The sequence below is a fragment of the Balaenoptera musculus genome, chromosome 14, assembly GCF_009873245.2.
Source record: "Balaenoptera musculus isolate JJ_BM4_2016_0621 chromosome 14, mBalMus1.pri.v3, whole genome shotgun sequence".
Classification (NCBI taxonomy): domain Eukaryota; kingdom Metazoa; phylum Chordata; class Mammalia; order Artiodactyla; family Balaenopteridae; genus Balaenoptera; species Balaenoptera musculus.
Window position 1 is genome coordinate 62,336,809 of NC_045798.1, and position 25,720 is coordinate 62,362,528.

General features: G+C 42.3%; 1 protein-coding gene across 2 annotated transcripts in view; it reads right to left on the reverse strand.

The window, feature by feature from the left end:
* Window positions 1–413: 413 nt before the first annotated feature.
* EPG5 (ectopic P-granules autophagy protein 5 homolog) overlaps window positions 414–25,720 on the reverse strand; it is a 123,808-nt gene continuing 98,501 nt past the window's right edge. For both annotated transcript variants that reach the window (XM_036874785.1, XM_036874784.1), the window contains exons 36-44: window positions 21,651–21,826; window positions 17,918–18,103; window positions 17,226–17,435; window positions 16,401–16,545; window positions 10,307–10,549; window positions 8,422–8,638; window positions 7,708–7,923; window positions 5,867–5,981; window positions 414–3,408 (exon numbers count right to left, since the gene is read on the reverse strand). In XM_036874785.1, the coding sequence (XP_036730680.1) occupies window positions 3,226–3,408; window positions 5,867–5,981; window positions 7,708–7,923; window positions 8,422–8,638; window positions 10,307–10,549; window positions 16,401–16,545; window positions 17,226–17,435; window positions 17,918–18,103; window positions 21,651–21,826 (1,691 nt within the window). In that variant the 3' untranslated portion in view covers window positions 414–3,225. The remainder of the gene's footprint in view (window positions 3,409–5,866; window positions 5,982–7,707; window positions 7,924–8,421; window positions 8,639–10,306; window positions 10,550–16,400; window positions 16,546–17,225; window positions 17,436–17,917; window positions 18,104–21,650; window positions 21,827–25,720) is intronic.

Sequence of the window (25,720 nt, forward strand, 5' to 3'; positions counted from 1 at the left end):
CTGCTGAGTGGGAGATGGGACCAGGTGAGCTTTAATGCCCCTACTGACTTCAAAAGTCATGATTCTATAACATCTGCTTCGTGCTCCAGAAATTACTCATTTCAGGTTTAAAAATCCATTAGAGGGACTTCCCTGGTGGCGCAGTGGTTAAGAATCTGCCTGCCAATGCAGGGGACACGGGTTCAAGCAACTGGTCCGGGAAGATCCCACATGCCTCAGAGCAACTAAGCCCGTGCACCACAACTACTGAGCCTGTGCTCTAGAGACCGTGTGCCGCAACTACTGAGCCTGTGCTCCGCAACAAGAGAAGCCACCGCAATGAGAAGGCCGCGCACCGCAACAAAGAGTAGCCCCCACTCGCCACAACTAGAGAAAGACCGTGCGCAGCAATGAAGACCCAACACAGCCAAAAATTAATTAATTAATTAAGTTTTTAAAATCCAATAGAAAACTGTGTCTCACCTTCACTCGAAAGGAAGAAAGCGCATGGACACACTCACTTGCACAACGTGGATACACTGACTGGGAGGAAGGGGGTTGGCACTTGGTTAAGAGAGGGTGGGCTGCTCAGGGGTTTTCATTTTCTGGACCCAGCTTCCCCCACCTCGAAGAACTGAGAGACTCAGGCAACCTCGAGGAGGCAGACATGACTGTGCCAACAGGCTGATTGTGAAACCACCAGCGACTCGTGCCACGAGCTTCAGGAACATGGAGGGTGGGCCCTGGCCCCATTAGGCTGAGCAGACGCATCAGCAGGACCTCCCTCCCTGGCATCTGTGCCTGCAGCTTTCTGCAGAGTTAGGAAGGGGAGCCAGGAGATCAGGGGGTCGAGTGTGCCTCTCTGGCCCATCCTGTGTGAACTGCAGAAAGGAGAGTGGAGAAGAGAAGAGGTGCTTTTCATCAAGCCCAGGAAGCTGCTCTGCATCCCCATCTGAACCGGAAGCCACTGCTGGCCACGTATGGGGAAAGTCTGCACTAGTGCACCTTCAACGCCGCTCCGGCACATAGGTGCCTTGGTCTTACTGACCCAGGTATCAACATGCAGCACTGGTAACTGTCTCTGAAACAGGCCCTGCGCTCTCTGGAGGTGACTATTTTGCTAACAAAAGCTCATTATCCCTGAAAGCCAGTGGGCAGACCGGTCTATTCTTTCCCAGGAGGCTACAGCAACATTGCCACCTTCTGAACTATCTTAGTGTCATCAAAGCAATTTCTTAGCCCAGAGCCTCTCATAGGAACCTATGTGGTGAGTAAACCTTCCACTGTTAAGCGTGAGAGGAAGTACTTTTACCGACCATCTCTGATGATCAAGTTACAGTGTCAAAAAAAACATATCAGGCATAAAAAAATCTGCATCAACTTTAACAACTGAAATACTTTACAAGATAGTGTGATATCCCTAAAAATCGGATTCTTACCAGCTACAACCAAAGATTGATTTATTTTTTTATAATTTTTACAGAGCAAACACATTATAAATATTATAAACCTTCAAAAATTAAGATTAAACATAATTTTCTTTAAATGTATGTACTGTCACTCAAAAATTTCATTCTAGGATACCAATAATTACATCCTCCTCAAAGAAAACAGCACACAGAATATTTCCTGTCATAAAATCTTTGTTGCCAAATCAGCCATGGAACTGTCCACAGCTTCTAAAACGTGTAACAAGGAAAGCTCTGAGATGCGTCCCTCGGAGATGGACACTTAGTGGCCTACAGAACTTGGAGGCTAACAGGGATGATCTTTACCAGAGCATTTCTGTGGGGCAGAACTGTTCTGTCCAACTAAAAAGATTCAAAATAAAGAACAGCTCCTACACACTTCCAAATGTTGGGGGAAGCACCCCAAAACGATATTTGGAAAGAGATTATCACTCAGTTAATCTATACCCCAATCCCCCTGCTAAAAGCTCTCAGTGACTAAGACATTTTTTAGGTAAATAGCCTCGGGCTATAGATAGCCTGCAAACAAAAGACATGTTATGCCAGCTGGACAAACAAATCAATTTTGAGCCAACAGAATTATGAATATGATGACAGAAGTCAAGGTGCGAATTCCGGGGCGTGGGGGGGACCTGACAAGAGCAAGCAGATGGCAGCAAAACAGGCAACACTGCAGACAGGTTTGGTAATGAACGAACTGTTAACAACAGAAGGCACGTGACGATTAAAAAACAGCCAAATTTCAGTTAAGTCTCCTGACCTGACCCAGTTTCCACCGACCAGTGTTTCAGCAGGTTTGCTAGCTTCATTTGAGTTTAAATCTGGGGTGATAAAACAAGCAGGAAACAGAGAGTCAAGTTCTCTGTCTCCGTCTCTCTCAACAGCAGGACCTTCAGATATCAAACTTGCTGTCTGGAAAGAACTGCAAATTTACATGTCTACAGGGGCCAAATAAGATGTGAATGAAGGAGCGGGCTGGGGTAGGACCAAAGGGAATGTACATCTACAGTGCACTGCAGAGGGGAAGCCCTGTCTACACTCTCAGCCATGGAGATCAAACAAAACACATCTGTGCACGACATGCTCCCCACAGACCGCCAGCACGCGCCCCCGATGTAGACAAATGGCTCCCTCTCTATGAGGACACATGGCTGGATGGAAATGGACTTGTCACCATCTCTGCTGTCCACTATAATCAGGATCAAGTGGTCACACTTTAGACAACGACTCACTTTGATTCAGCATTCTTATCTCCCTTCTGAGAGAAAAATATAATAATTTAAGCTGGTATATTTCCCCACATTTGAGAAACGCAGAAATTTTCAAAGCTTTTTTACTTTGAAGGAACACAACTGGGATTCAAAAGTGAGGGTTCAACACGATTCCCAAAGTAGTTATATCTGGCACAGGAGTCTTGACATTTAAATGAAACAGGAAAAGACAGAAGTGGAGACATACGAAAGCACCCCACCTGGGGTCCCATGAGATGACTGGATATTCGGCAACTGAGAGTGGCTCTCTACCCAAGGAGAACTTCGTAAGTTCTCCTGTTGGATGAACATAAAAATTACAAAGTCCCTGGAACATTTTAAGAGCTAAGGAAACATACACATACACATGTGCACATGCACAACAATTATCTAGTGCCCACCAACTTGCATCTCAGTCAACTAATTCATTGGCCAAACTGCAGTGAAATTGAGCAAAGTTACTTGTGCAACAGCAAAGTTAAATGTAAACATAAACAGCAACAGGTTTATCAAGAGCCTCAGTGTTACTATCGTATGTTGTCCAAATAATGCACTTCTGGATAGAGACAGTTCACAAGAAGAGCCAGGAAGCTTTTCCCATCTTGGAGGCAATGGCCAGGATGCTTTATAAATTGTGCGGCTTGCAATATCTGATCCTGGTATTCAATGTACTGCTTACTTGATGTCAAGGATTCAAGAGCATTCAGAGCCTAAAAGACATGGAAGACAAGAGGGTTAACCACATGCGTATAACATGATTCCCGCAGGTGTAGCACACCTGCCGAAGTCACCTGGTGCAACTGTGAGCCTCCAGGGAAGCCTACAGAACTGGAACTAGATGTCTCAAAGGCAGGCACTGATTAACCACAAGCAGAAGGAGGCCGGCAACCCAAGCTTCTCTGGCGTCTGCCGCCTTCCACATGCAGCCTTCCCTCTTCCTGGCCTCTGCTGTTTCCCAACCCCTCCCCGCAGAGTGCCACTGCTGCAGCCCGGCTGTCTTCCTGCTTTGTCCTCCTTGCCCCAGTGCCAGCACTGCAGCCCTCCCCGCCAGATCATCTACTGCCTCTCTTCCTGGAGACTCAACCGGAAACCACAGGCATCAGCTTTAATTTGCTGTTGGGTTTGTTCTCAGATTACAAAGTAATGTCGTACTAAACCGTGTAACTAGATTGAAATTCAGAAGAAACCAGTGGTTAAGTGCTGCTGAGGGTGAATGATAAGGTTGTTCTATCAGCCAACAAACACAACGGACAGATCAAGTTCCTCTGGCTTCCGCCCAACAGAATTGACATATTCCCATGCTTCTCTTCGGGAATAAAGAAAGAAAAACATTCTTTACTTCCATTTTAATTTTTCCTCCCTTCATACTGGGAGAAGAGAAGAGAAAAAGACTGTATTTAGAGAAAACAAACAAAAAATCAGAACAATGGTTCTTGGGGGGTAGGGAGTTTTGTTTTCCAACTATACGAGCTCACCCACCCCTAGCATTCTGAGTGTGAACTGTGAAGTGCCACTCTCCTGCCTCTCATTTATGGGGACCACTGCACTAGAGGATATAGATTAAAAGAGGGAATTTCTTGGCTCAGTAAATAAGGAGGGAGAAGATTTTTTGAGATGGCAAATGAACAGGCAGCTTAGAAATAAATTACCAAGTGGTTTAAGACAGAAGTTCTGGGGTTGAAAATCAACAATGGAAGGGATTTTGGTACCAAGCTAACTGTATGAACTGTATGAACGGAGTTAATCTAAGAACAAGAATCAGTGGGAACAGGCACTCCCACTAACCATAGCGTCCGTATGTCTCTCTCTTTCTCTCTCTCCCCTTTCTTTTTTAAAAGGAACAGTCTACTTTGACAGTTTGCCTAAGAATAATCATTTTATACAAAGTTGACTTCTTTCCAGTCTGAAAACCCTGATGACAAGTATGTCACCACTTAAGTGTAAAGGAAGGCCGGCAAAGGCTGGCAAGGCCTGGGCGACCTGCCGGCCGCAGCTAAAGCAAAGCTATGCTCCAGGTGCCAGTGGGCACAGGAGAGCAGACTTCTCAAATGCAGCCTGAAATGCATGGCACCGACTTCACAACCGCCCCCTGGGACACTCATCTGCCCACTTGTGATGGCTCTTATACGACATTAGGGATGCAAATGGTGGTTGTCTAATCAGCCAGTGACAAGTATCGGGTACTGTAAAAACCAAGGTGCCTGTGAAGAACCTGATTTTTTCGCTTCATCTTTGCTCTTAATACCAAGATATCACACTGTACATGGCTGGCTCAGACATGACAATGCTGCAAAAGACAAGAGCTGAGGGGTCTAAGCGTTTACCGTGTACAGAGACAGTACCGCAGAGCAACAAGAGCGTGACACTGGACCCGGACAGGCCCAGTGAATCCCAGCCCCCGCCCTCAGGGACTGTGTGATTTGGGACAAATTACTTAGTCTCCTTCTGTCTCCATTTTCTCATCCACAAAACCAGGATAATAAAAGTTCGTATTGTATAGGGTTGTTATGAGAATTAGAAGAGTTAAAATTTTAACTCGTTAACATCAAGTGAGTTAAAACTTACAACAGTGCCTGACATGCAGTAAGCACTCAAGAATGCCAGCCATCATTTTATATTATATACCTTTGTACCTGGCCAGGCTGTTTATGAGTGAAAATAGTTATGGGAACGGGGGACCACTGCCATGTTTTTAGAACAAACAATTTTTCACAGCTACCATTTTGTCCACGTCAGCCAACACTGGTCAACCCCCAGACTCACAAAACAGAACCACCGCCTTGGCTCCAAGTTAAAGCCCAGCTGACCTCTACCGGTCTCAAGTGTAGTCTCATCTTCTGTGCCTGTCCCCAGCCCCAGCTTGTGATGGGTCAGCACACAGTCATGTCATCAGAACCAAATTCGATCGATCCTAGATTGGCTTGCCCATGGCCTTGCTTCTTCTACAAGCGTAGTAATAGGGCTCTAGGCAAGTGCCTACAAAAACTGGTTTAAAATCCGAGGCAGATACATGCGTTAACCATTTTCCAGTTAGTAGAGCCCAGCAGACGGTATGCCGTGCTGCTGCCCATCATCATCACCAGGTCATCACGTGTAAAGACTACAGGTGCCACCTCCCCTCCTCCTGTGGAAAACTTCTAGCCCTTAACCACAAAGCTTTTTACTGACCTGCTGAGCTTTCAGGGTCAGATGTAATTCAGAGCCCGGCTTCAAACGGATCTGATCCTTGCCAGGAACCTGAACTGAAAGAAAGGCAGCCATGCCTCGGGCAGCCACTCGGAACCTTAAGTGTTAGGGAGGGATTAGAAGAAGTAAATGACTATTAAAGTAAGCATTTTAAAATAAATACCATATTTTCTATTAAAAAATAAGATGAACACATCTCCAGACCTACTGTTGTTGTTAGCCTCTTCAGGAAAACTGTAAACATGATCAGGGAGTCTTCATCTGCCCTTCCATTATCACCACGCAAACAATGAAAACATAATTCAGTCTCAGGAATGAAAGTGTCGGCAAAGATACAGAATAACTGGAACTCTCAGCCACGGCTGGTGGGAATGTTAAAAATGGTGCAGGTGCTACGGAGAACAGTTCAGCAGTTCCTCAAGAAGTTAAATATAGAGTAACCATGCGACCCACCAATTCCAAAAGAACCGAAAACAGGTGTTCTAACAAAAACTTGTAAATAGCTTTCACAGCAGCACTATTCACAACAGCCAAAGAGTGGATACAACCCAAATGTCTATCAACTGATGAATGGAAAAACAAAATGTGGTGTGTCCATACAATGGAATATTATTCAGTCATAAGAAGGAAATAAGTACCAGCGCATGCTAAAATATGGATGAGCCTTGAAACTTTATGGGAAGTGAAAGAAGCCAGACACAAGAGGCCACATATTACATGATTCCATTTATATGAGATGCCCAGAACAGGATATATATAAAGTAAGGAATCTATCAGTGGTTGCCAGAGATTTGGGGAAGAGGGGAATAGGGAGTGATTGCTTAGTAGCTACAGGATTTCCTTTTGGGATGACAAAAATGTTCTGGAACAAAACAGTGGTGATGGTTGCAACAACATTGTGAATGTACTAAATGCCACTGAACTGTATATTTTATCTTTTTTTTTTCTGGCCACACCGTGCGGCATGCGGGATCTTAGTTCCCTGACTAGGGAACGAACCCACGCCCCCTCCAGTGCAAGCACGGAGTCTTAACCACTGGACTGCCAGGAAAGTCCCTGAATTGTATATTTTAAAAGGGTTAGCACGATAATTTTATGTGACGTGTATTTTACAATTTAAGTGAATCAAATCACACAGTCCTGCTAAATTCTACCACAAACGAAGGAGTACGATGTTCACTGGTTTGGACTGGGTGGCTCCCAAAGTTGCAGCCTGCTATTCCATAAGAATGCTGACATCAGAATAGCAAGAATTCCTTTCAAACCAGATAAGGCCTTTAAAAGAAAACCATGATGCAAATAGTCTTAGGAGATAAACTGGGGCTAGTGGCAAATTCTTTCACACCTTGGAATTTTTAGCAACAAAAACCTGAATGTATTTCTCCTTACTTATCCTTCTAATCAGTTAACTTCCACTCATCTTGACTTAACAATTCTGCTAGACAGAGTCCCTCATGGGACCTGGGTTTCCCTGACAAAGCGTTGGCTGTGAAGCAGCTGACCGGGTATTTTAACCTAACCTTGCACACCGTCACTGGCTCAAAGACAAAAAGCAATGAATAGTGTGGTCAGGTTACCAAGTCAAAATACAATGAGATACTGCTAAAAAAAAGTCTTTGAACATAAAAGTTGTTTTAAAATGGAAAAAATAAACACCCTTTTTAAAATGTAAAGATGTAATCAGGCTCTGATTGTTTTCTTCTTAATCTCTGGGAGGACCCCAGCTCAGCTCCTAAATAGAAAATCTACCAAGTATCACACCCCTTAGGTATGTGCAGGTGTCTGTGGCCCGTTTAGAAAAGCAAGAGCAGGTGCTTCCTCACCTGTTAGACAAGGGCGACTTCCGGCCCAGCCCAATTGCCCTGAGAATCCCTGAACTGAGCCTCTCCTCGGCCAGCAGGCTCTGACGGCCCTGAAGCGTGAGCAGAATTCGAATGACAGACTCCGTCAAGACCGAGTCATTCTGCTCGGTCTGAACCAGGGACAGCTGCAGGACTTGGTGCCACCACAAAAACAGCTTTGCTTCTTCCTGCATAGAGCTGGGGCGGGGGGGAGGAGGAAAATCAAATTCAGAATAGATTCTTTCCACTCTCATTTAACTGAAAGTCCACACATGAGTTTTAATTGTAAGGGACATTTAGTACTTTAAAAGCTTAGGTTGACAGGTAATGCTGTTAATAAAGTATTGAGACAATAAAGGAACAACTGACATTTATTGCCCCTTCTACATGCCAGACAGCATATATGAGCTCGACGTCCTTTCACTTAATCAAGTGAGGTAAACGTTGTTGCCCCTAGTTAACGGATACGGAAGCTAAAGGTGGTGCTTCAAAATACCTGTTTTAGAAAATAAAAAGCCTGCTCAGAAAATGGGCCCATGCAAGGAAAATCTTTCTAAAATAGGTGTCACTGTACCTCATAGCCTTGTTTCTTATGTATCACTTGGGTCTGTGCACTTAAATGGACATTAACTTAAACCCAAATTCAAGCTATCCCAATCCCATGGGTCGGCTGTAGCAACCAGAGGGCCAACATACCTTGGATACACCTGTTCCAACCACTGGCTTAAGAGAAGCAACACTTTCATTTCGTTCCTTAGCGTCTGCTCACTATTTAGACACTGAAGCAAGTAGACATAGAGAGTCAAGTAGCTGCCGAGGGACAGGCACTCCTGCAGAAACTCTTCGATGGTGAGCTCGGGAACTTGAAGGGACACCAGAATGGGGCCCCAACCTAAATTCTGATTGAGGGAGCCTAAGAAAAGAACACCAAGAAGTAGAGAAAGGTAAGAGCAAGAATCAAACTATTTAACTACTCTAATGAACCTTTTTACTTTAAAAGCTTCATGTCGAGACTACTCACATTGACCCTGGAGGGCCTGACAATGCCTCATGGCTTGGCTGGAAGCCCTCACACTAAATGCCTTTGTCCTGGCTGCCAGTGCAGAGGGTTAAGAAGTCAGGCATCATGGCTGCATTTTCATAAATCACCTCTTTCACCATATTATGATCATTAAAATCACATGTAGGCACTGCCTATCCCAGTTATCTTAGAATTTTAACTTTACCTAATACCATTTTTAAGTATGTTATGAATACTTATGCTTTTCCGAGGGATATTATTATTACTCTATCCTTCATAAGCATTTTTTAATTATCAAAGTTTAGTTTGACTCATATCTTGACAGAAATTCTTGAAAATGTTTCACAAATTGAAAAAACAAATTTGATTTTTTTTAAAATTATTTATTTATTTATTTGTCTGCGTTGGGTCTTCATTGCAGTGCGCAGGCTTCTCGTCGCGGTGGCTTCTCTTGTTGTGGAGCACAGGCTCTAGGCACGTGGGCTTCAGTAGTTGTGGCACGTGGGCTTCAGTAGTTGTGGCACGCGGGCTCAGTAGCTGTGGCTTGCGGGCTCTAGAGCGCAGGCTCAGTAGTTGTGGCGCACGGGCTTAGTTGCTCCGCATGGGCTTAGTTGCTCCGCGGCATGTGGGATCTTCCCAGACCAGGGCTCGAACCCATGTCCCCTGCATTGGCAGGCGGATTCTTAACCACTGCGCCACCAGGGAAGTCCCAACAAATTTGATTTTAGCAACAAACAGTAAACAAACTTGGAGCAAGAGTGTTATCCTAATGGTTCTCAATTCTTTGGGGGGAATGGGAGTAAGGTGACATGGTGACACACATAGCACCTTCCACAGGGGGACATGGGAACATGGATTATTCACGTGTTGTCAAGAAAGGGCATGGGCAGGTTGCAGGCACTTCCTAGCATTCTCACTCCAGTACCCTTCATTCTCCCCTATTGTGTGCATGATGATGTATATCTGGGTAACAGAGTCGAGAAGTACTGCTCTGAGCAATTCTTTTTAACCAGATCAAGCTGTTTCCAGAATCTGAGAGTTTAGAGGTAGGAAATAAGAAGACAAAGTGGGAGTGGGGGCGGGAGGGGAGGTGGGAAGAGAACTCCATAATAGTTTAAAACACATGACAAAATGCAATAAGAGGACATATGAAAAACTTTAACAAGTGACAAAATAGAGAAAATTAATACAGTGGATCATTATTATAAAGATTCTGGTAGATAGCATTTGCTTTTAGGACTATGACTAGGCCTATGACGTACACAATTTGCCTACCATAAAAGGATTGGTCTGACACTCCAAAACCCACATAAAATGGATTAGAGGTTCCCTCCCTTGAAACATGATGGTACCAACATGGGCCAAAACTTCTCATGCTAACTGCACATCTTTATGAAGAAAACAAACTATATTCTGAAACATCAACAACATTTACAGAGATATTAGAACAGTACAATCCCTCAACAGGAAGGGTCTGGAAAGGTACCTCCTTCAGACAAAGCTTTAATCTTCCTTGGAAAAGATGGGTCTACTGAGAGCCTGACATGACGGTCCTCTTACCCTCTTTGAAGTAAGCAGTGATGCAGGCTTCCGTCGTCTCGGCCATGTGGCGGACGGAAGCCAGGCTCTGGCAGGCAGCTGTTAACAGGGGCAGAACCACCAGCCCATGCACTTTCTGCCCAATCCAGGTCTGGATACTGCCTCGGAGGAACTCTGCTGTTGGGATAGTCGCGTTGTTCATCATCATTAGGACTTCCATAAAGAGGCTGCTGAGGGCCATGTGGCGGGTCTGGCTGTCCAGATCTGAAGGGGAACATAGACAACACGTTTGCAAAAGGCTGCTGGTATGACGATGTGAATGTGATAAAGGGAACAATGGTGCTTCAAACTAGCTGCTCTCCAGGGGCCACAAGGAAAATCCTTCTGTGTTTAGCTTTTAAGGATAGGATGTGGCACATACATACTTTGTAAGAGCAAAGCAGGAACTACTGCGAGATCCTTGGTTACGGCGTGTGGCCAAGTGATACTTTAATAAATAGACAAAATACACAGATCTCAGGAGTCATTTGGTAAACTAATTAGAAACAGTACCTCCACCCCTACCAATGCCAAAGTTGTAAATAATTCTAGAATGATTTACACAGAATGAAGGTTATTATTTAAAACTAAATATAAAAGTAAGGAAAGGAAAAACCTTTTTACAGACTCCTAACAGCAGCTCTTATTTCTTTGTTTTTTAAATAAGAAAAATGCACAGACTGGGTCTTTCCAAAATATTAAAAGGTGAAAAAAAGAATACAACACAAGAAAAAGAGCAAATTCATTTTAAAAGAGAACTGCAAATAAGTGACTGAGGTAGATTCCTTCTTCACATCCAAGAATAGAAAATATTTTTCACTGAGGGTGTGTTGAGAAAACTATTCATCAGGCATAATTTTTGAATTGTACACTTTATTTTTATTTGTTTTTTCTTTTTCGGCTGGGGCACGCAGCTTGCGGGATCTTAGTTTCCCGACCAGGGATTGAACCCGCGGCCCTCGGCAGTCAAATTGCAGGGTCTTAGCCACTGGACGACCAGGGAATTCCCTTCATCAGGCATAATTTTTGCCAACTTTTTCTAATTCTCCTTGAGTTGGGTTCATTGTTTCAAGGGAACAGAATTGTGGCTTTCTCACCTTGAGGCTTTGGTATTTATGTCAACATGAGTGGGGAGGTCTTATCACACCCATCAAACCAAATTCACCTGCTTGCACAGTGTACAATAAACCCTAACTTAATGTTATCATAAGATCTACTGATTATCAAGCAAGGAATTTTTTAAGCACTAAATGTGTGTGAATCTACTTTTTTATGTATAAATATTCTTGTTAATAAAGGCCTTATCTCTGAATTCCAGGTGAATAAATTTTTTTTCTGATTTTTAAAAAAATTTTATTTTTTTATTGAAGTACAGTTGATTTACAATGTTGTGTTAATTACTGCTATACAGCAAAGTAACTCAGTTATACATATATACATACATATATACATTTTTTTCATATTCTTTTCCATTATGGTTTACCACGGGATATTGAATTTAGTTCCCTGTATAGAGTAGAACCTTGTTGTTTATCCATTCTATATATAACAGTTTGCATCTGTGAATAGCGATTTTAATCTATCTTTTAATTATGACTCATGGGAACAAAAAATGATTGCAATAAGCCTCCTAATAGATCGCAGCCTCTCCCCTTCCCATTCATCATCAACACAGCCAACAAATGTCGTTCTTAAAAACCAGAACTGATCCCATCACTCTTCTGATTAAGATCTTTCTAGAACGCCCTTCACTCCTTTGCCTGGCTATTATTCAATCTTCATGGCCCAGTTACATATGACCAACTCTAAATCAATTTCTCCAGTATTGCCTGCTAATTCTTCTTTCTTTTTTTTCTTTTAACTAGTTTGCATATCCCGAGCCAAGGGATATGCAAACTAGTAGATGATGTCAAACGTTTAAAAATGGTTGTACCAATTTACTCTGTGATCAGCAGTATATGAGAGTTACACTGATCCACATCCTCACCAACACTTGGTATTGAAAACTTTTTAATTTTAGCTAATCTGGTAGATGTGATAGAGTATGCCATCAAGTTCTTAATTTGCATTTCCCTAAATATTAACAAGGTTTAGCATGTTTTCATATGTTTATTGGTTATTTGAATATTCTCTTTTGTAGAATGTCAATTTAAGGGTCTTGTTCATTTTTTTCTACTGGATTGTCTTTTTCTTCCTTATTTTATCCAGTGTGACAATCTTAGTCATTCATATTTAATGTAATTACTGATGTGAGTGGGTCTAAATCTACTATCTTACTATATGCTTCCAATTTGTCCCTCCAATTCTACATTCCTTTTTCTTTTATTTCCTTTTTTTTTTTTTTTTTTTTTTTTTTTTTTAATATTTTATTTATTTATTTATGTATTTATGGCTGTGTTGGGTCTTCGTTTCTGTGTGAGGGCTTTCTCCAGTTGCAGCAAGTGGGGGCCATTCTTCATCGCAGTGCGCGGGCCTCTCACTGTCGCGGCCTCTCTTGTTGTGGAGCACAGGCTCCAGACGCGCAGGCTCAGCAATTGTGGCTCACGGGCCCAGTCGCTCCGCGGCATGTGGGATCCTCCCAGACCAGGGCTCGAACCCGTGTCCCCTGCATTGGCAGGCAGATTCTCAACCACTGCGCCACCAGGGAAGCCTTATTTCCTTTTTTTGGATTATTTCTTATTATTCTACTTTTTCTTTCTTTTAGTTTGGAAATTAAACAAATATTCTTTTAACATTTTCATAGTGGTTATCTTACAAATTACAACATGCGTTCTTGATTTTTCAAAGTCTAATGTTAACTGGTTCCCAGACAATGCTAATTTCCTATTACCTTCCCTACTGTTACCATAACCCAACAACACATTACTATTACTGTTCTATAGAGTCAGATTTCATTTAGATTTTCCTATACATTTACCAGTTTCATTGTTCACCCTTAGCCTCCTATTTATCTTCTCTTTATTATCTCTTTCTTTCTAAGCAGATTTTGGTTATATTTTGTGGTTCTTTTTATAATTTCTTAAGCTCAGTGTTTATCTAATTAATTTTCAGCTTTTAGAAATTTTAATATAAACATTTAAGGCCATGAAATTAAGTTTCACTTTAGCTGAATCCCACAAGTTTTGATGCTCTGTTTTTTTTATTCAGTTCTAAATATTTTAAATTTCTGTTATTGTTCCTTTGGTCATCAGTTATTTAAAAGTTTGCTTCTTAATTTCCAATGTATAGTTTTTTCCCTCCTGGTTATATTTTGTTACTGATTTTTAAGTTCATTGCACTGTGGTTAGAATATGTGGTCTATCTGATACCAGTCCTTTGGGATTGATTGAGATGTGCTTTAACCCTAGTAATGGGTCAAGTTTCTTAACTGTTCAATGTGAGACTGATACAGTGTGCATTCTGCACTTACAGGGTATATTATTCTCTACATACTCATTACATCCAGCTGTGCTATTCAGACATCCTATAGCCTTACTGATTTTCTGTCTACCTGATCCATCAGTTAGTGTGAGACATGGGTCAAAATCCCTCACTGTGAGCAAATTTGACATTTCTCTTCCTAGTTCTGTCAATTTTCACCTTATGCATTTTCTTCCTGGTGAATTGAACCTTGTATCAATTTCCAACGACTCTCTTCATTTCTAATAATGCTTTTTTCTTATTTATTTATGTAAGTAATATGTGTTTTTTATGTATATATGTGTTTTTCATGCAACTTAAGGGCAGGAACACACACAAGAGATTGTCTGGCTTGGTAATGCTTTCTGCCTTACAGTCCTATCTGTCTCATACTGATATAGCTGTACCAGCTTTCTATTTTAATATCTAATGTGACTACCTTGTAGAAAGCTTTCTATATCCTATGCTTTAGGTATACTTCTTATAAACAGCTTAAAACTGGATGTCGGGGCTTCCCTTGTGGCGCAGTGGTTGGGAATCCGCCTGCCAGTGCAGGGGACACAGGTTCAAGCCCTGGACTGGGAGGATCCCACAGGCCGCGGAGCAACTAAGCCCATGCGCCACAACTAAAATAAAATTTAAAAAAATAAATACATAAAAAACTGGATGTTGTTGATTATTAATCCAGTCTGACAATCTTCGTCTTTTAACCTGAGCATCAGTCCATTTACCTTTACCGATATATTTAAATTTTATCTTTTTATTTTGGCTATTTTTCTTACCTTCTCCATGTTTCTTGCCTTCTTTGGATTGAACAAAATTTGGCCAATCCTTTTTTTTTTTTTTTAATTTAATTAATTAATTTATTTATTTTTTGGCTGCGTTGGCTCTTCATTGCTGTGTGTGGGCTTTCTCTAGTTGCAGAGAGCTGGGGCTACTCTTCGTTGTGGTGCATGGGCTTCTCATTGAGGTGGCCTCTCTTGCTGCGGAGCGTGGGCTCTAGGCGCGCAGGCTTCAGTAGTTGTGGCATGTGAGCTCAGTAGTTGTGGCTCGCGGGCTCTAGAGCACAGGCTCAGTAGTTGTGGCACATGGGCTTAGCTGCTCCACGGCATGTGGGACCTTCCTGGACCAAGGATCAAACCCGTGTCCCCTGCATTGGCAGGCAGATTCTTAACCACTGTGCCACCAGGGAAGTCCTGGCCAATCCTTATCTCCTTCTACTAACTTAGAACTTACATATTTTATTTCTGCTCTTTTGGTGAATTGCTTAGAATTTTTACCATTCATATTCTATGAAGACATAAATTTAATCAATTTCTTGACCCCCCTCAAACAATATTAAAACCTTAGAATGCTTTTAACTCAACCTCCTTCCTAACTTACATATACTTGTGGTCATATAATTTAATGTTAGCGTTTGCTTTTTAAACCCCTCAATGATGATTACTGTAGTTTTATATAGGCAGTTTTTGTTTATATTTACCCACATTTCACTACTTTCTCTGCTTACTTTTCCTTCTTGCAATTCAAGCCTTTCACTTGTGATCACTCTACTTCTACCTAAAGAACATGCTTTATTTAGTACTTCCTTTAGTGATGTCCACTGGGACAAACACGCTCACGTTTCAAGGAAAACATCTTTATTTCATTCTCATCCTTGAAAGATGGTTGTTCTTACTTTACAATCCCAGGTTACAAGTCATCTCCTCACAGCACATTGAAGGTGTCATTCCACTATCTTACAGCTTCCTCTGTTGCCAGTGAGAAGCCGGCTGTCCTTGTAAATGTTGTTCCTTTGTCCCCGGTGCTTCTGCAGTTTCACTTCAGTATGTACAGGTGTGAATTTCTTTCTATCTACCCTGCTTGGGTTTTGCTGGGTTTAATGAATCTAAGGATTGTTGTCTTCCTTTTTCAGGGCAGGTTCATTTCTAACTCATCCTTATCCTGAGTATGCCATCCTGTGTGGTAATGCATGGGAGGTCCTTTCAGGATCCCATCTTAGGCAGGCCCTGGGCTTTATCATCTCCCCTAATCTAAGGAGTGTCAGCAAAAGCCTTCAAGGTAAAAGCCAGCCTCAGTACTCCATCTACTTTTATGGGTTCCTCCTTTTACTTAGTTTCTGACTTCTGAGATTTTCTGCCACCTTGTCAATAAGTTTAATTTTTGGTTTCTTAAAAACATTTTATCCAGCATCCTTAGTTGTTTTCAGCAGGAGAGGCAATCAGGATGTCCAGTCCACCAAACTGCTAGGAACACAAGTTCTCACATGAAGTTTCTTTACAAGCCTACAGGTGATTCTGAAGTGCCCTCCAGTTAGGAGCCAAAACATCCAGGAATGCTGCTCAATGGATGCTCTCTGGTTATCTCCTAATCATTATATCTAGTCATCTAACTTAGCCCTCAGTCCAGTTAACCTAGTCATCTAACTTAGCCCTCAGTCCAGTTAACCTCACACCAGCAACTGACAGTGTCTATGCCTCCTCAACTTCTTACCATTCATGCCACCCACCCCCGCCAGTGCTGAGATGACAAGTGTCCCTATGGTCATCTCTCTGACCACTGCTTCTCTGTAAACAGGAATGACAGTGTCCTGACCATCTTCCTGATCTCAAGATGCCTTATACATAGCAGGAATTCATTTACTGAGTGAATACATGACTCCACCATAGTCACTTACCAGGTGGTTTAAAAACAATGATATCATCCAAGAGCTTACACATTTCCTGTTCAAGGACTGCTAACGTGATTTTTCCATTTTGTTCCAGGGAGATGAGGAATTGTACCATCTGATGAGTGAAAGCTCGGCATTTTGGAACTGCATCCTGACAATAAAAAAAGGATCATTCAAATGAATCCATGCAAGCAGTGTTAACTGGATATTCCCTGGGAGCACAGCACTGCACTGGGAGAGGACAGAGCAGTGAGTCATATGAGGACAGACCCTGTGTTGGGGAAATAAAAATCTTTGGTAATACTTAGACCAGAACCCATGTTCTCCCAAATCCCAGTAGTAGTTTTTATTACATTAATAACAACATTAACTACACACTAAGTACTTGTCAGGAACTTTTCCAAAACCTTTTATGTTCATTTTCTGATCTAATCCTCACAACACTTTGAAGGCAAGGTATTATTATTTCCAAATCAGGTGAGAAAACCAAGGTCAGAATGGCAGTGAGTTGGGGATGTGAGTTTGTCAGACCTCAAACTCATGCTCATAACTTGCTGCCATTCTGTTGCCAATGACATTCAAATCAGTAAACCCACAGCTCACTGTCGGCCCTCAATCCTTTTCACCTCTTGTTAGCATGTGACACTGCTAGTAGGTAAAGGCTTACCAGAAGAAATAAATGAAACTGAAAGACCCAAGAGGCCAAAATGATATACATCCTCCAACTTTTTCTATTGAGCCGTCGCAGGATTCGAGACAGTCCTCAGTAGCACTTACACTACTACCAGCCCTGAAGCACACTCTGCCTTCTAAAGGACCCACTTAACTTACAAGATGTTTCTGGCTGTCAGTAGGAACGGAAAGACCTGCAGACACTTTTAGGAGCTTCACAATTAACTCAGCAGAAGATTCCTTTGCCAGGATGACGGATGGCTGGTAATGGCTGCTGAAATAACCTAGCACACTCTGATATGACACAATATCCACAAGATGCCACGAGAGTGAGCTTGTCTGTCCAAGGAGAGTAAGTAGAGGAGAATCCTAAAAATGAAACACACATTCCTTTAGTTCCAGAGCTCCCATTTTTTCCAGAAATATGCATCTCTACCTAGTCTATAGAATGACCACTAACAAGGCCTATGATGAGCAGAGAAGAGTTAAGAAGTCAAATAAGTACCTGCTCAAGTTAGAAGTACTCGTGAAAGTAATAACCAAAGTTTTGGCAAAACACATTAAGATTTATAAGTATTCAGAACCCAATTTTCAAAGGAACTCTACGATCTGGTGGTAGAACAAGCAATTAAGGAGATGTAAATTGAAATTGATTTTTATATTTGGTGTGGTTCCCTTAGACTATGAACTATAAAAGAAAATCAGGCACCTAGCTGAAGGCACATCCGTATGCCATGCATATATTCACACTGAAAGAGGCACTAGGGAAACAACTTATAAACCACAACTTCATACAGAGTGAGGATCTAGAGAGCCTTGCCAAGTGTTTATCACAGGCTCTCCAAACTTACTGTTTGATCCACCAGTTGATCTTCCTTTGCCAGTAAAATCATCATGAAAAGGAGGCAGACAATCATGCTCCGGGTCTCTGGGTGGGGACTGGGACTCCAGGCATCAGAGAGCACACTGACCCAGTTCACTTCACAGAGGACAGACCCCAGAAACAAGAAGCAGCTCTTGGGGCTTCCTCGTTCCACCTAAAAGGAAACAATGTTTTTAGCTATGTATCCTGAAAATGTATAGAAATCAATGTTTTCTAAATTATAGATCTTTTAAATTATACTTTTTTCCCAGATTATAAAAATCATTCATAACCCTTCTGCCCTCAGAGATTTAGATTATAATATTTTTCCTTCCATGTTCAATGTATGGAACACCTTTCCGCTTGTTTGGAGTTCATTATTTATTCCACTAATTCTTTTTTTTTTTAATTTATTTTATTTATTTTTATTTTTGGCTGTGTTGGGTCTTTGTGGCTCCATGTGGGCTTTCTCTAGTTGCGGTGAGCGGGGGCTACTCTTCTTCACCATGCATGGGCTTCTCGTTGCTGTGTCTTCTCTTGTTGCAGAGCACGGGCTCTAGGCGTGTGGGCTTCAGTAGTTGTGGCATGCAGGCTCAGTAGCTGTGGCTTGCGGGCTCTAGAGCGCTGGCTCAGTAGTTGTGGAGCATTGGCTTAGCTGCTCCGCAGCATGTGGGATCTTCCCAGACCAGGGATCGAACCTGTGTCCTGTGCATTGGCAGGCGATTCTTAACCACTGTGCCACCAGGGAAGTCCCTATTTCACTAATTCTTAACAGGAAAGGAATTATCTTCCCTAGTTCCAGCCAGGGTGGCAAATCCCTGCCACAGTTAGTCACTGGTGCTCAAGGGAGCCTACCACAGTCCTCAGATGTGCTGGGCAGGACAAAGGTGATGTATCTACTAGTCACTGGTTCCCAAAGCCGAGTGTGCATCAGAACCACCTGGAGGACTTGCATGGGATGGGGGTTGGGGGTACCCATAGAATTTTTAATGTCCTATATCTGGAGTAGGAGCAGGAATTTGTCTTCCTAACAAGTTCCCAGGTGGTACTGATGTTGCTGGCCCTAGGACCATACTTTGAGACCTACTGTATTAGCATATATAATTTTTATATGGCCTTTTTAGTGTTATGTTGTGTTTAAATATATCCCCATATCATTAGTCTTTATAATTTTTGATGACTGCATAATGTTTAATTATCCCATTTAAAATATATTGGGGGGGCTTCCCTGGTGGCGCAGTGGTTGAGAATCTGCCTGCCAATGCAGGGGACACGGGTTCGAGCCCTGGTCTGGGAAGATCCCACATGCCGCAGAGCAACTGGGCCCGTGAACCACAATTACTGAGCCTGCGCGTCTAGAGCCTGTGCTCTGCAACAAGAGAGGCCACGATAGTGAGAGGCCCGCGCACCGCGATGAAGAGTGGCCCCCACTTGCCACAACTAGAGAAAGCCCTCGCACAGAAACAAAGACCCAACACAGACATAAATAAATAAATAAATAAATTTAAAAAAAATAAAATAAAATAAAATAAAATAAAATAAAATATATTGGGGATGGGGGGCAAATGTATTATAAAGTATATAATCAATATCAAAGTTATCTCTTATAAGCCTATTTCAAGTCTGTTTAAAATAAAACATGGCTAGCTATAAATTTTTCCTTTAAAAAGATTAAAAAGCTCAACTCCATTTATAAAATTGCAATCAGTGGAATTTGATGATTCATGTCTTCCAATTAGTACCATCATTATATCATGCTATTTGCTCATTTTCCCTTTTAGAAAATGATTGTTCATCCTCCTTTATAATTTGTTCTCTATCTTCACCCTCGACCCCCTCACAAACATACTTTACTATGCCAGCAAGACTCATGGAACTGAAAGGTTCCCAGCTTCTGGGCAGGGCAAAGTCATCTATCATTAGACTAAAACTCCTAGAGATACAAAGTCTATAGCATCCTTTTATAGACCATTCTATTTAATCTGTCATATAGCTAAAGCTGCGCTCTTACTTAAACGCTCTCTTACAGCTCTTTAAACAAAGGTTCAATTCCATATTCATAATGATGATGAATACCTACTTTGTGCCTGTCTCATAGGCTAAACCTAGCTATAAAATCATTCTTAACCTTGTACTTCACTAAGATGACTGTCCTCAGCTTTCCTTAGAGCTCAGCTACAGAGGAGTGGCTGACAAGAGCAGCAGTGGGTGGGGTCTCCACTTACAGCACTAAAAGACTGCAGTACATTTTACTAATTGTCATAAATAACTATGGATCTGCAGTAATTAAAGCACTTAGGGGCTTCCCTGGTGGCTCAGTGGTTGGGAATCCGCCTGCCAATGCAGGAGACACAGGTTCGAACCCTGGTCCGGGAAGATCCCACATGCCGCGGAGCAACTAAGCCCGTGCACCACAACTACTGAGCCTGCGCTCTAGAGCCCACGTGCCACAACTACTGAAGCCCCGCGCACCTAGAGCCCGTGCTCTGCAACAAGAGAAGCCACTGCAATGAGAAGCCCGTGCACCACAATGAAGAGTAGTCCCCGCTCGCAGCAACTGGAGAAAGCCCGCACACGGCAACGAAGACCCAATGCAGCCAAAAATAAACAAGTAAATAATAATTTTTTAAAAAAAGCACTTAGGGCTTCCCTGGGGGCGCAGTGGTTGAGAGTCTGCCTGCCAGTGCAGGGGACACGGGTTTGAGCCCTTGTCTGGGAAGATCCCACATGCCGCGGAGCAACCAGGCCCGTGAGCCACAACTACTGAGCCTGCGCATCTGGAGCCTGTGCTCCGCAGCAAGAGAGGCCGCGATAGTGAGAGGCCCGCGCACCGCGATGAAGAGTGGCCCCCGCTTGCCGCAACTAGAGAAAGCCCTCGCACAGAAACGAAGACCCAACACAGCCAAAAATAAATAAATAAATATAAAAATAAATAAAATTTAAAAATTTTTTTTAAAAAAGCACTTAAAGTGTCTCAAAAATAAATGTGAATTAGGTTATGAGTAAACAGAAACGAACTGGTGACTATGAACAAATAAACTGAAATGATCATAAAAAGCTAAGACAAGATTAAAAGTTTTTTTAAAACAAAAACTTAAGAACAACAGAAATGCCTGACTGGTATGTAAGTGACACTACTGTACCTGTTTTCCGTAACTATTGCTTCTACTGCAAAAACTCCCACACACTTATTGGGACTTTTTCCAGGCCATTTCAGGTCTTTATATGATTATGATGCATTACTGGTTGTTACAATGTACTTCTGTCTCCTACAACCTAATATCCCCTTACATAACTGCTTAAAGAAACTAATGGTTTGAGTACCGATTTACATTCTACTTTAATAGAACATTTAACAAGAAGCAGTTTTAATGATATTATCCTAGAAAAACATGCATTCACAGAAACGCCAAGATTGAGTGTGACAAAGTGATTAAACTATGTATTCACATGACAATATCACCGAAGTCTAGGGGATGACTGCCATATTACAGACAAAAATCTTTCTCTAGGTTTTAAAAATGGTCCTGTAAATGCTGTCCAGTCATCTACTAACACAGTGAAATGATGTCCATAGGATGCTGCTTTACACAAGCACTGTCTGGGCGATACAGAATTCGGGCAGGGTCCACACTGTCACCCACTGCAACTGGGCCTGAAACCCACACTGAACAGGTTGCTCCCAAGAAGCCAGGCTGTGACATAGAGAGTGAAGGGCTTACCTTGAAGAAGGCCTCCATGAGCATCTGGTCAGGATGCAGGTCCCTCCATGGGAGTTTCTGGTAGGCACTGTGAAAAGCATACAGAATGAACTCTGGCATTTTGGGTGCTGTACATGCTTCACAATAATGCATCAGGTGTAACCGAAGGGCTCCGTCATCACCGGGCAAGAGCTTATCTAAAATTGAAAAAGAAAATATAGCTGAAGACCTTTTGGTTTATCTTTAAAACAAATAAATAAAAAACTAACACAAAACACAAATTTGAACTAAACGTCTAAAACCTAACGTTCTCAATAATCACCCAGTTTCAAAGATTTTCACATACCAGGGAAAAACGTGACGGCAGAGTAATAATAAAGAATGGTAATTTACTTACTTGGGTAACTGGGAGGAGCAGCTGGTGTGAGGGAGATGGCAGGGGTGAACAGTTTTTCTCTAAAACTCCTAAATATATGACTTTTTAACTCAAATACACTTCCACAACCACAACCAACTCTAGGCATCCCTTCAGTCTGTTGCCTTCAGCATAAATTCAGTCTCATGCATTTGACACCTCATTCCTTTGGCACCTTGGAGAAATCGAATGTTCCTCAAAAGGAAATGTTCCAGGGACTTCCCTGGTGGCGCAGTGGTTAAGAATCCGCCTGCCAATGCAGGAGACACGGGTTCGATCCCTGGTCCGGGAAGATCCCACATGCCGCGGAGCAACAAAGCCAGTGCGCCACAACTACTGAGCCTGCGCTCTAGAGCCCGTGAGCCACAACTACTGAGCCCACGTGCCTAGAGCCCGTGCTCCGCAACAAGAGAAGCCACCGCAGTGAGAAGCCCGCGCACCGCAACGAAGAGTAGCCCCCACTCGCCACAAGTAGAGAAAGCTCATGCACAACAACAAAGACCCAACACAGCCTAAATAGATAATTTTAAAAAAAAAAAGGAAATGTTCCAAATGACTAAATCTTAACCCTTGCTGCAGTAAAACTAGACTGTTAACTGTCATTCAAGTAAGTCACTCTAAAACAAATTTCACACTCTTCTGTAACCTGAATCACTCAGTATTATCCTCACGAGTATCAATTACCTTAGTGCCCTCAGGAGCATTTAGTCTGAAACAAATTTTTTCAGACTTTCTGGTTCTAAGCAAAGGAATGGAATTTGGTCAAAGAAGAGAGAGCCACATACAACGAGAGCAGAAACCTGATGGGAGTTTCTCAACACGGACTTTTGAAAAATGACTAATGAGCATCAACACACGGTACCAGTCAACTTATCACTGCTAACATTCCTGTGCCCTCAATCCCCAGTCCTCATGAAACAGTGACGTATGTTTTTAACAACCTTTTAAGACAGGGGTGAAGAGTAGCATTTGTTTAAATATGGATTAAAAAAGATAGTTTTGTTTAAATTAGGATGGATACGTAGGAGAAGATGTCTAGGAGGTAATCTCTTAGGACCAGGCCGAGCGTCTCTAGTCCCAGCCCAGACACAAATAAGTTCTGTGACCTCAGATGAATTCATTTTGCTTTTCAGGTCCTCATTTTTCTCATCAATAAAAACAGAGAGCTGAATCAGACGATCTCACTAAAAGGCTATAATTTAATACTTCTTCATCTTGCTGTGCATGGTTCTTCTGTTTCCCCTCTCTGAATTGAGCTGCCAATTCTTAATGTTATCTGTGTGCTCTCCTATTCCTAGGCCACTTTTTTATTTTATATACATGGGCCTGTGAGAGTGCTTGCACCTTTAGACTAAGAAACTAAATAATAGCCTTCGTGACAATAATTTTATGCTGAAATATTTGTCTCACTATAAATATGTTGTGGATGGTAATATGCAGCTAGAAGTCTACCTTTCCAATCGAAGAAAATAAAAAGTGAGTGCTATTAGGATTTCATGTGTTACTCACTGAACCAATACTTTTATCAAGTAGACACTCAGAGTACAGCACTGTCCTAAGTCTTGGGTTGGGGGGAGATAAAAAGAAGAATGTTTCTGTGCCTAGAGTTGATATCTTATAACGGGGGCGGGGGGAGGGGGTAACAGGGAGGAGATCAGATATGTAAAAGGTCAATCAAAAATACTAGATGGGGACTTCCCTGGTGGTCCAGTGGTAAAGAATCCACCTTCCAATCAGGGGACGTGGGTTCGATCCCTGGTCAGGGAACTGAGATCCCACATGCCACGGGGCAACTGCGGAGCAACTAAGCCCGTGTGCCACAACTAGAGAGCCCGTGTGCACCGCAGCTACTAAGCCTGTGTGCCCTGGAGCCAGTGCGCCTCAACTAGAGAGAAGCCCGCGCACCGCAACAAAAGATCCCGCGTGGTGCAACTAAGACCCGACGCAGCCAAATAAATAAATAAATATTAAAAAAAAAAAAAAAAAAAGCTGGATGAGGTACATCCAGACAATGGTATATAATCCAGCACTAAAAAATGAGCTATCAAGTCTTGAAAGACATGGAGGAACCTAAGTGCATATACTAAGCGAAAGAAGCCCATCTGGAAAGCTGCATAATGAATGATTCTAACTATATGACATTCTAAAAAAGCTAAGACTATGGAGAAAGTAAAAGAAATCAGTGGTTGCCAAAGGCTGGGGTGGGGGAAGGATGAATAGACAGCACAGAGGATATTTAGGGCAGTGAAACTACTCTGTATGATACTGTAATGGTGGACACACATCATTATACATTTATCCAAACCCAGAGAATGTACAAGCCCCAGCATGAATCCTAATGTACTATGGACTTTGGGTAATAATGTGTCAGTGTAGGTTCGTCGGCTATAACAAATGTACCGCTCTGGTGGGGGATGGTGATAGTGGGTGGGGAGGGGGCTATGCATGCGGAGCAGGGAGGTAAGGGTATATGGAAACTCTCTGTGCTTTCTGCTCAGTTTTGCTGTGAACCTAAAACGACGCTAAAAAAAAAGTCTATTTTTGTATATATATAACATATTGGATGATATATTATTTTATATTATAACATATATATAATTGCTATATATATTTATACATATTATAATATATAGTCTATTATCTGATATGTTATCTACTATATATATTGTATATAAAATACTGGATGACATATTGTTAACTCCAGGACTCAGTGCCACATAAACACATGGTAGCCACGGAGGTGCGCCACTCAGATCTCCCTTCAAACAGAACTTGCCACAGATCAGGCCACAGCACCTTCAGCACCTGAGTCGAGGCCATCCTCCTCCCAAGTAGTCCTCCGCCAACAACTAAGCACAGACCTCGCTGCTTCCGCCCAAGGTAGGATCCTCAATAAAGAATCTTCGCACTAGAACTCCCTAACCATCTGGCCAATACTTTCTCAGAGCTGCCCTGCAGGCTGAGACTCTTCCTACTCTCCCTTTCACGGGTGTTAGGCCTGCACCAGGGTCTGAAGGCTTTCCTTGCCCACCCTTATTCCTCTCCCTCTTATTTTCACAGGCATTACCCCAAATAAATCTCAGCATTCTGGCTCCATCATGGCGTCTGCTTCCCAAGGATTCAAACCGCAACAATGTGCTATAAAGATTTAGAGGCAGGAGAGAAATGTATGCACATAAACAGATATGCAGGAGAATATAAAGGGCCCGAGGCTTCATCCAGGTAGTGGAATCAGCATAAGCAAAGAAGTGGCAGAGGGAAGATCCAAGGACTTTTAGGGAACAGTGAGTAGAGCAGTATGGCTGAATGGAATGCTTCCATAAAAAAACCATCACATAATGTTGATGTGCTCTGAGCCAGACACATTTGAATGCTGAGCTAAAACATTATTACATTTAAAAGTTTCTGAATAAGAATATAATAGCATACAAACAGAATTTTTGGAAAATCAATCTAGTAAATAGGCAGGAACAGAAATGAGATAGGAAGGACAGTTAGGAGGCTACTGCAAGAATCTGGGTTGGGTGGACCTAATATCCTTACCAGCCTCCCAATACAAAACATTTAGATACACTAAGTAAAATACAACAACTCTGAAAATGCACAGCTACATACATTCAGTGGAAGAAAAGAGGTCAGAAGCAGAGACTAGGAAAGCAGAGTATTAAACTGATGT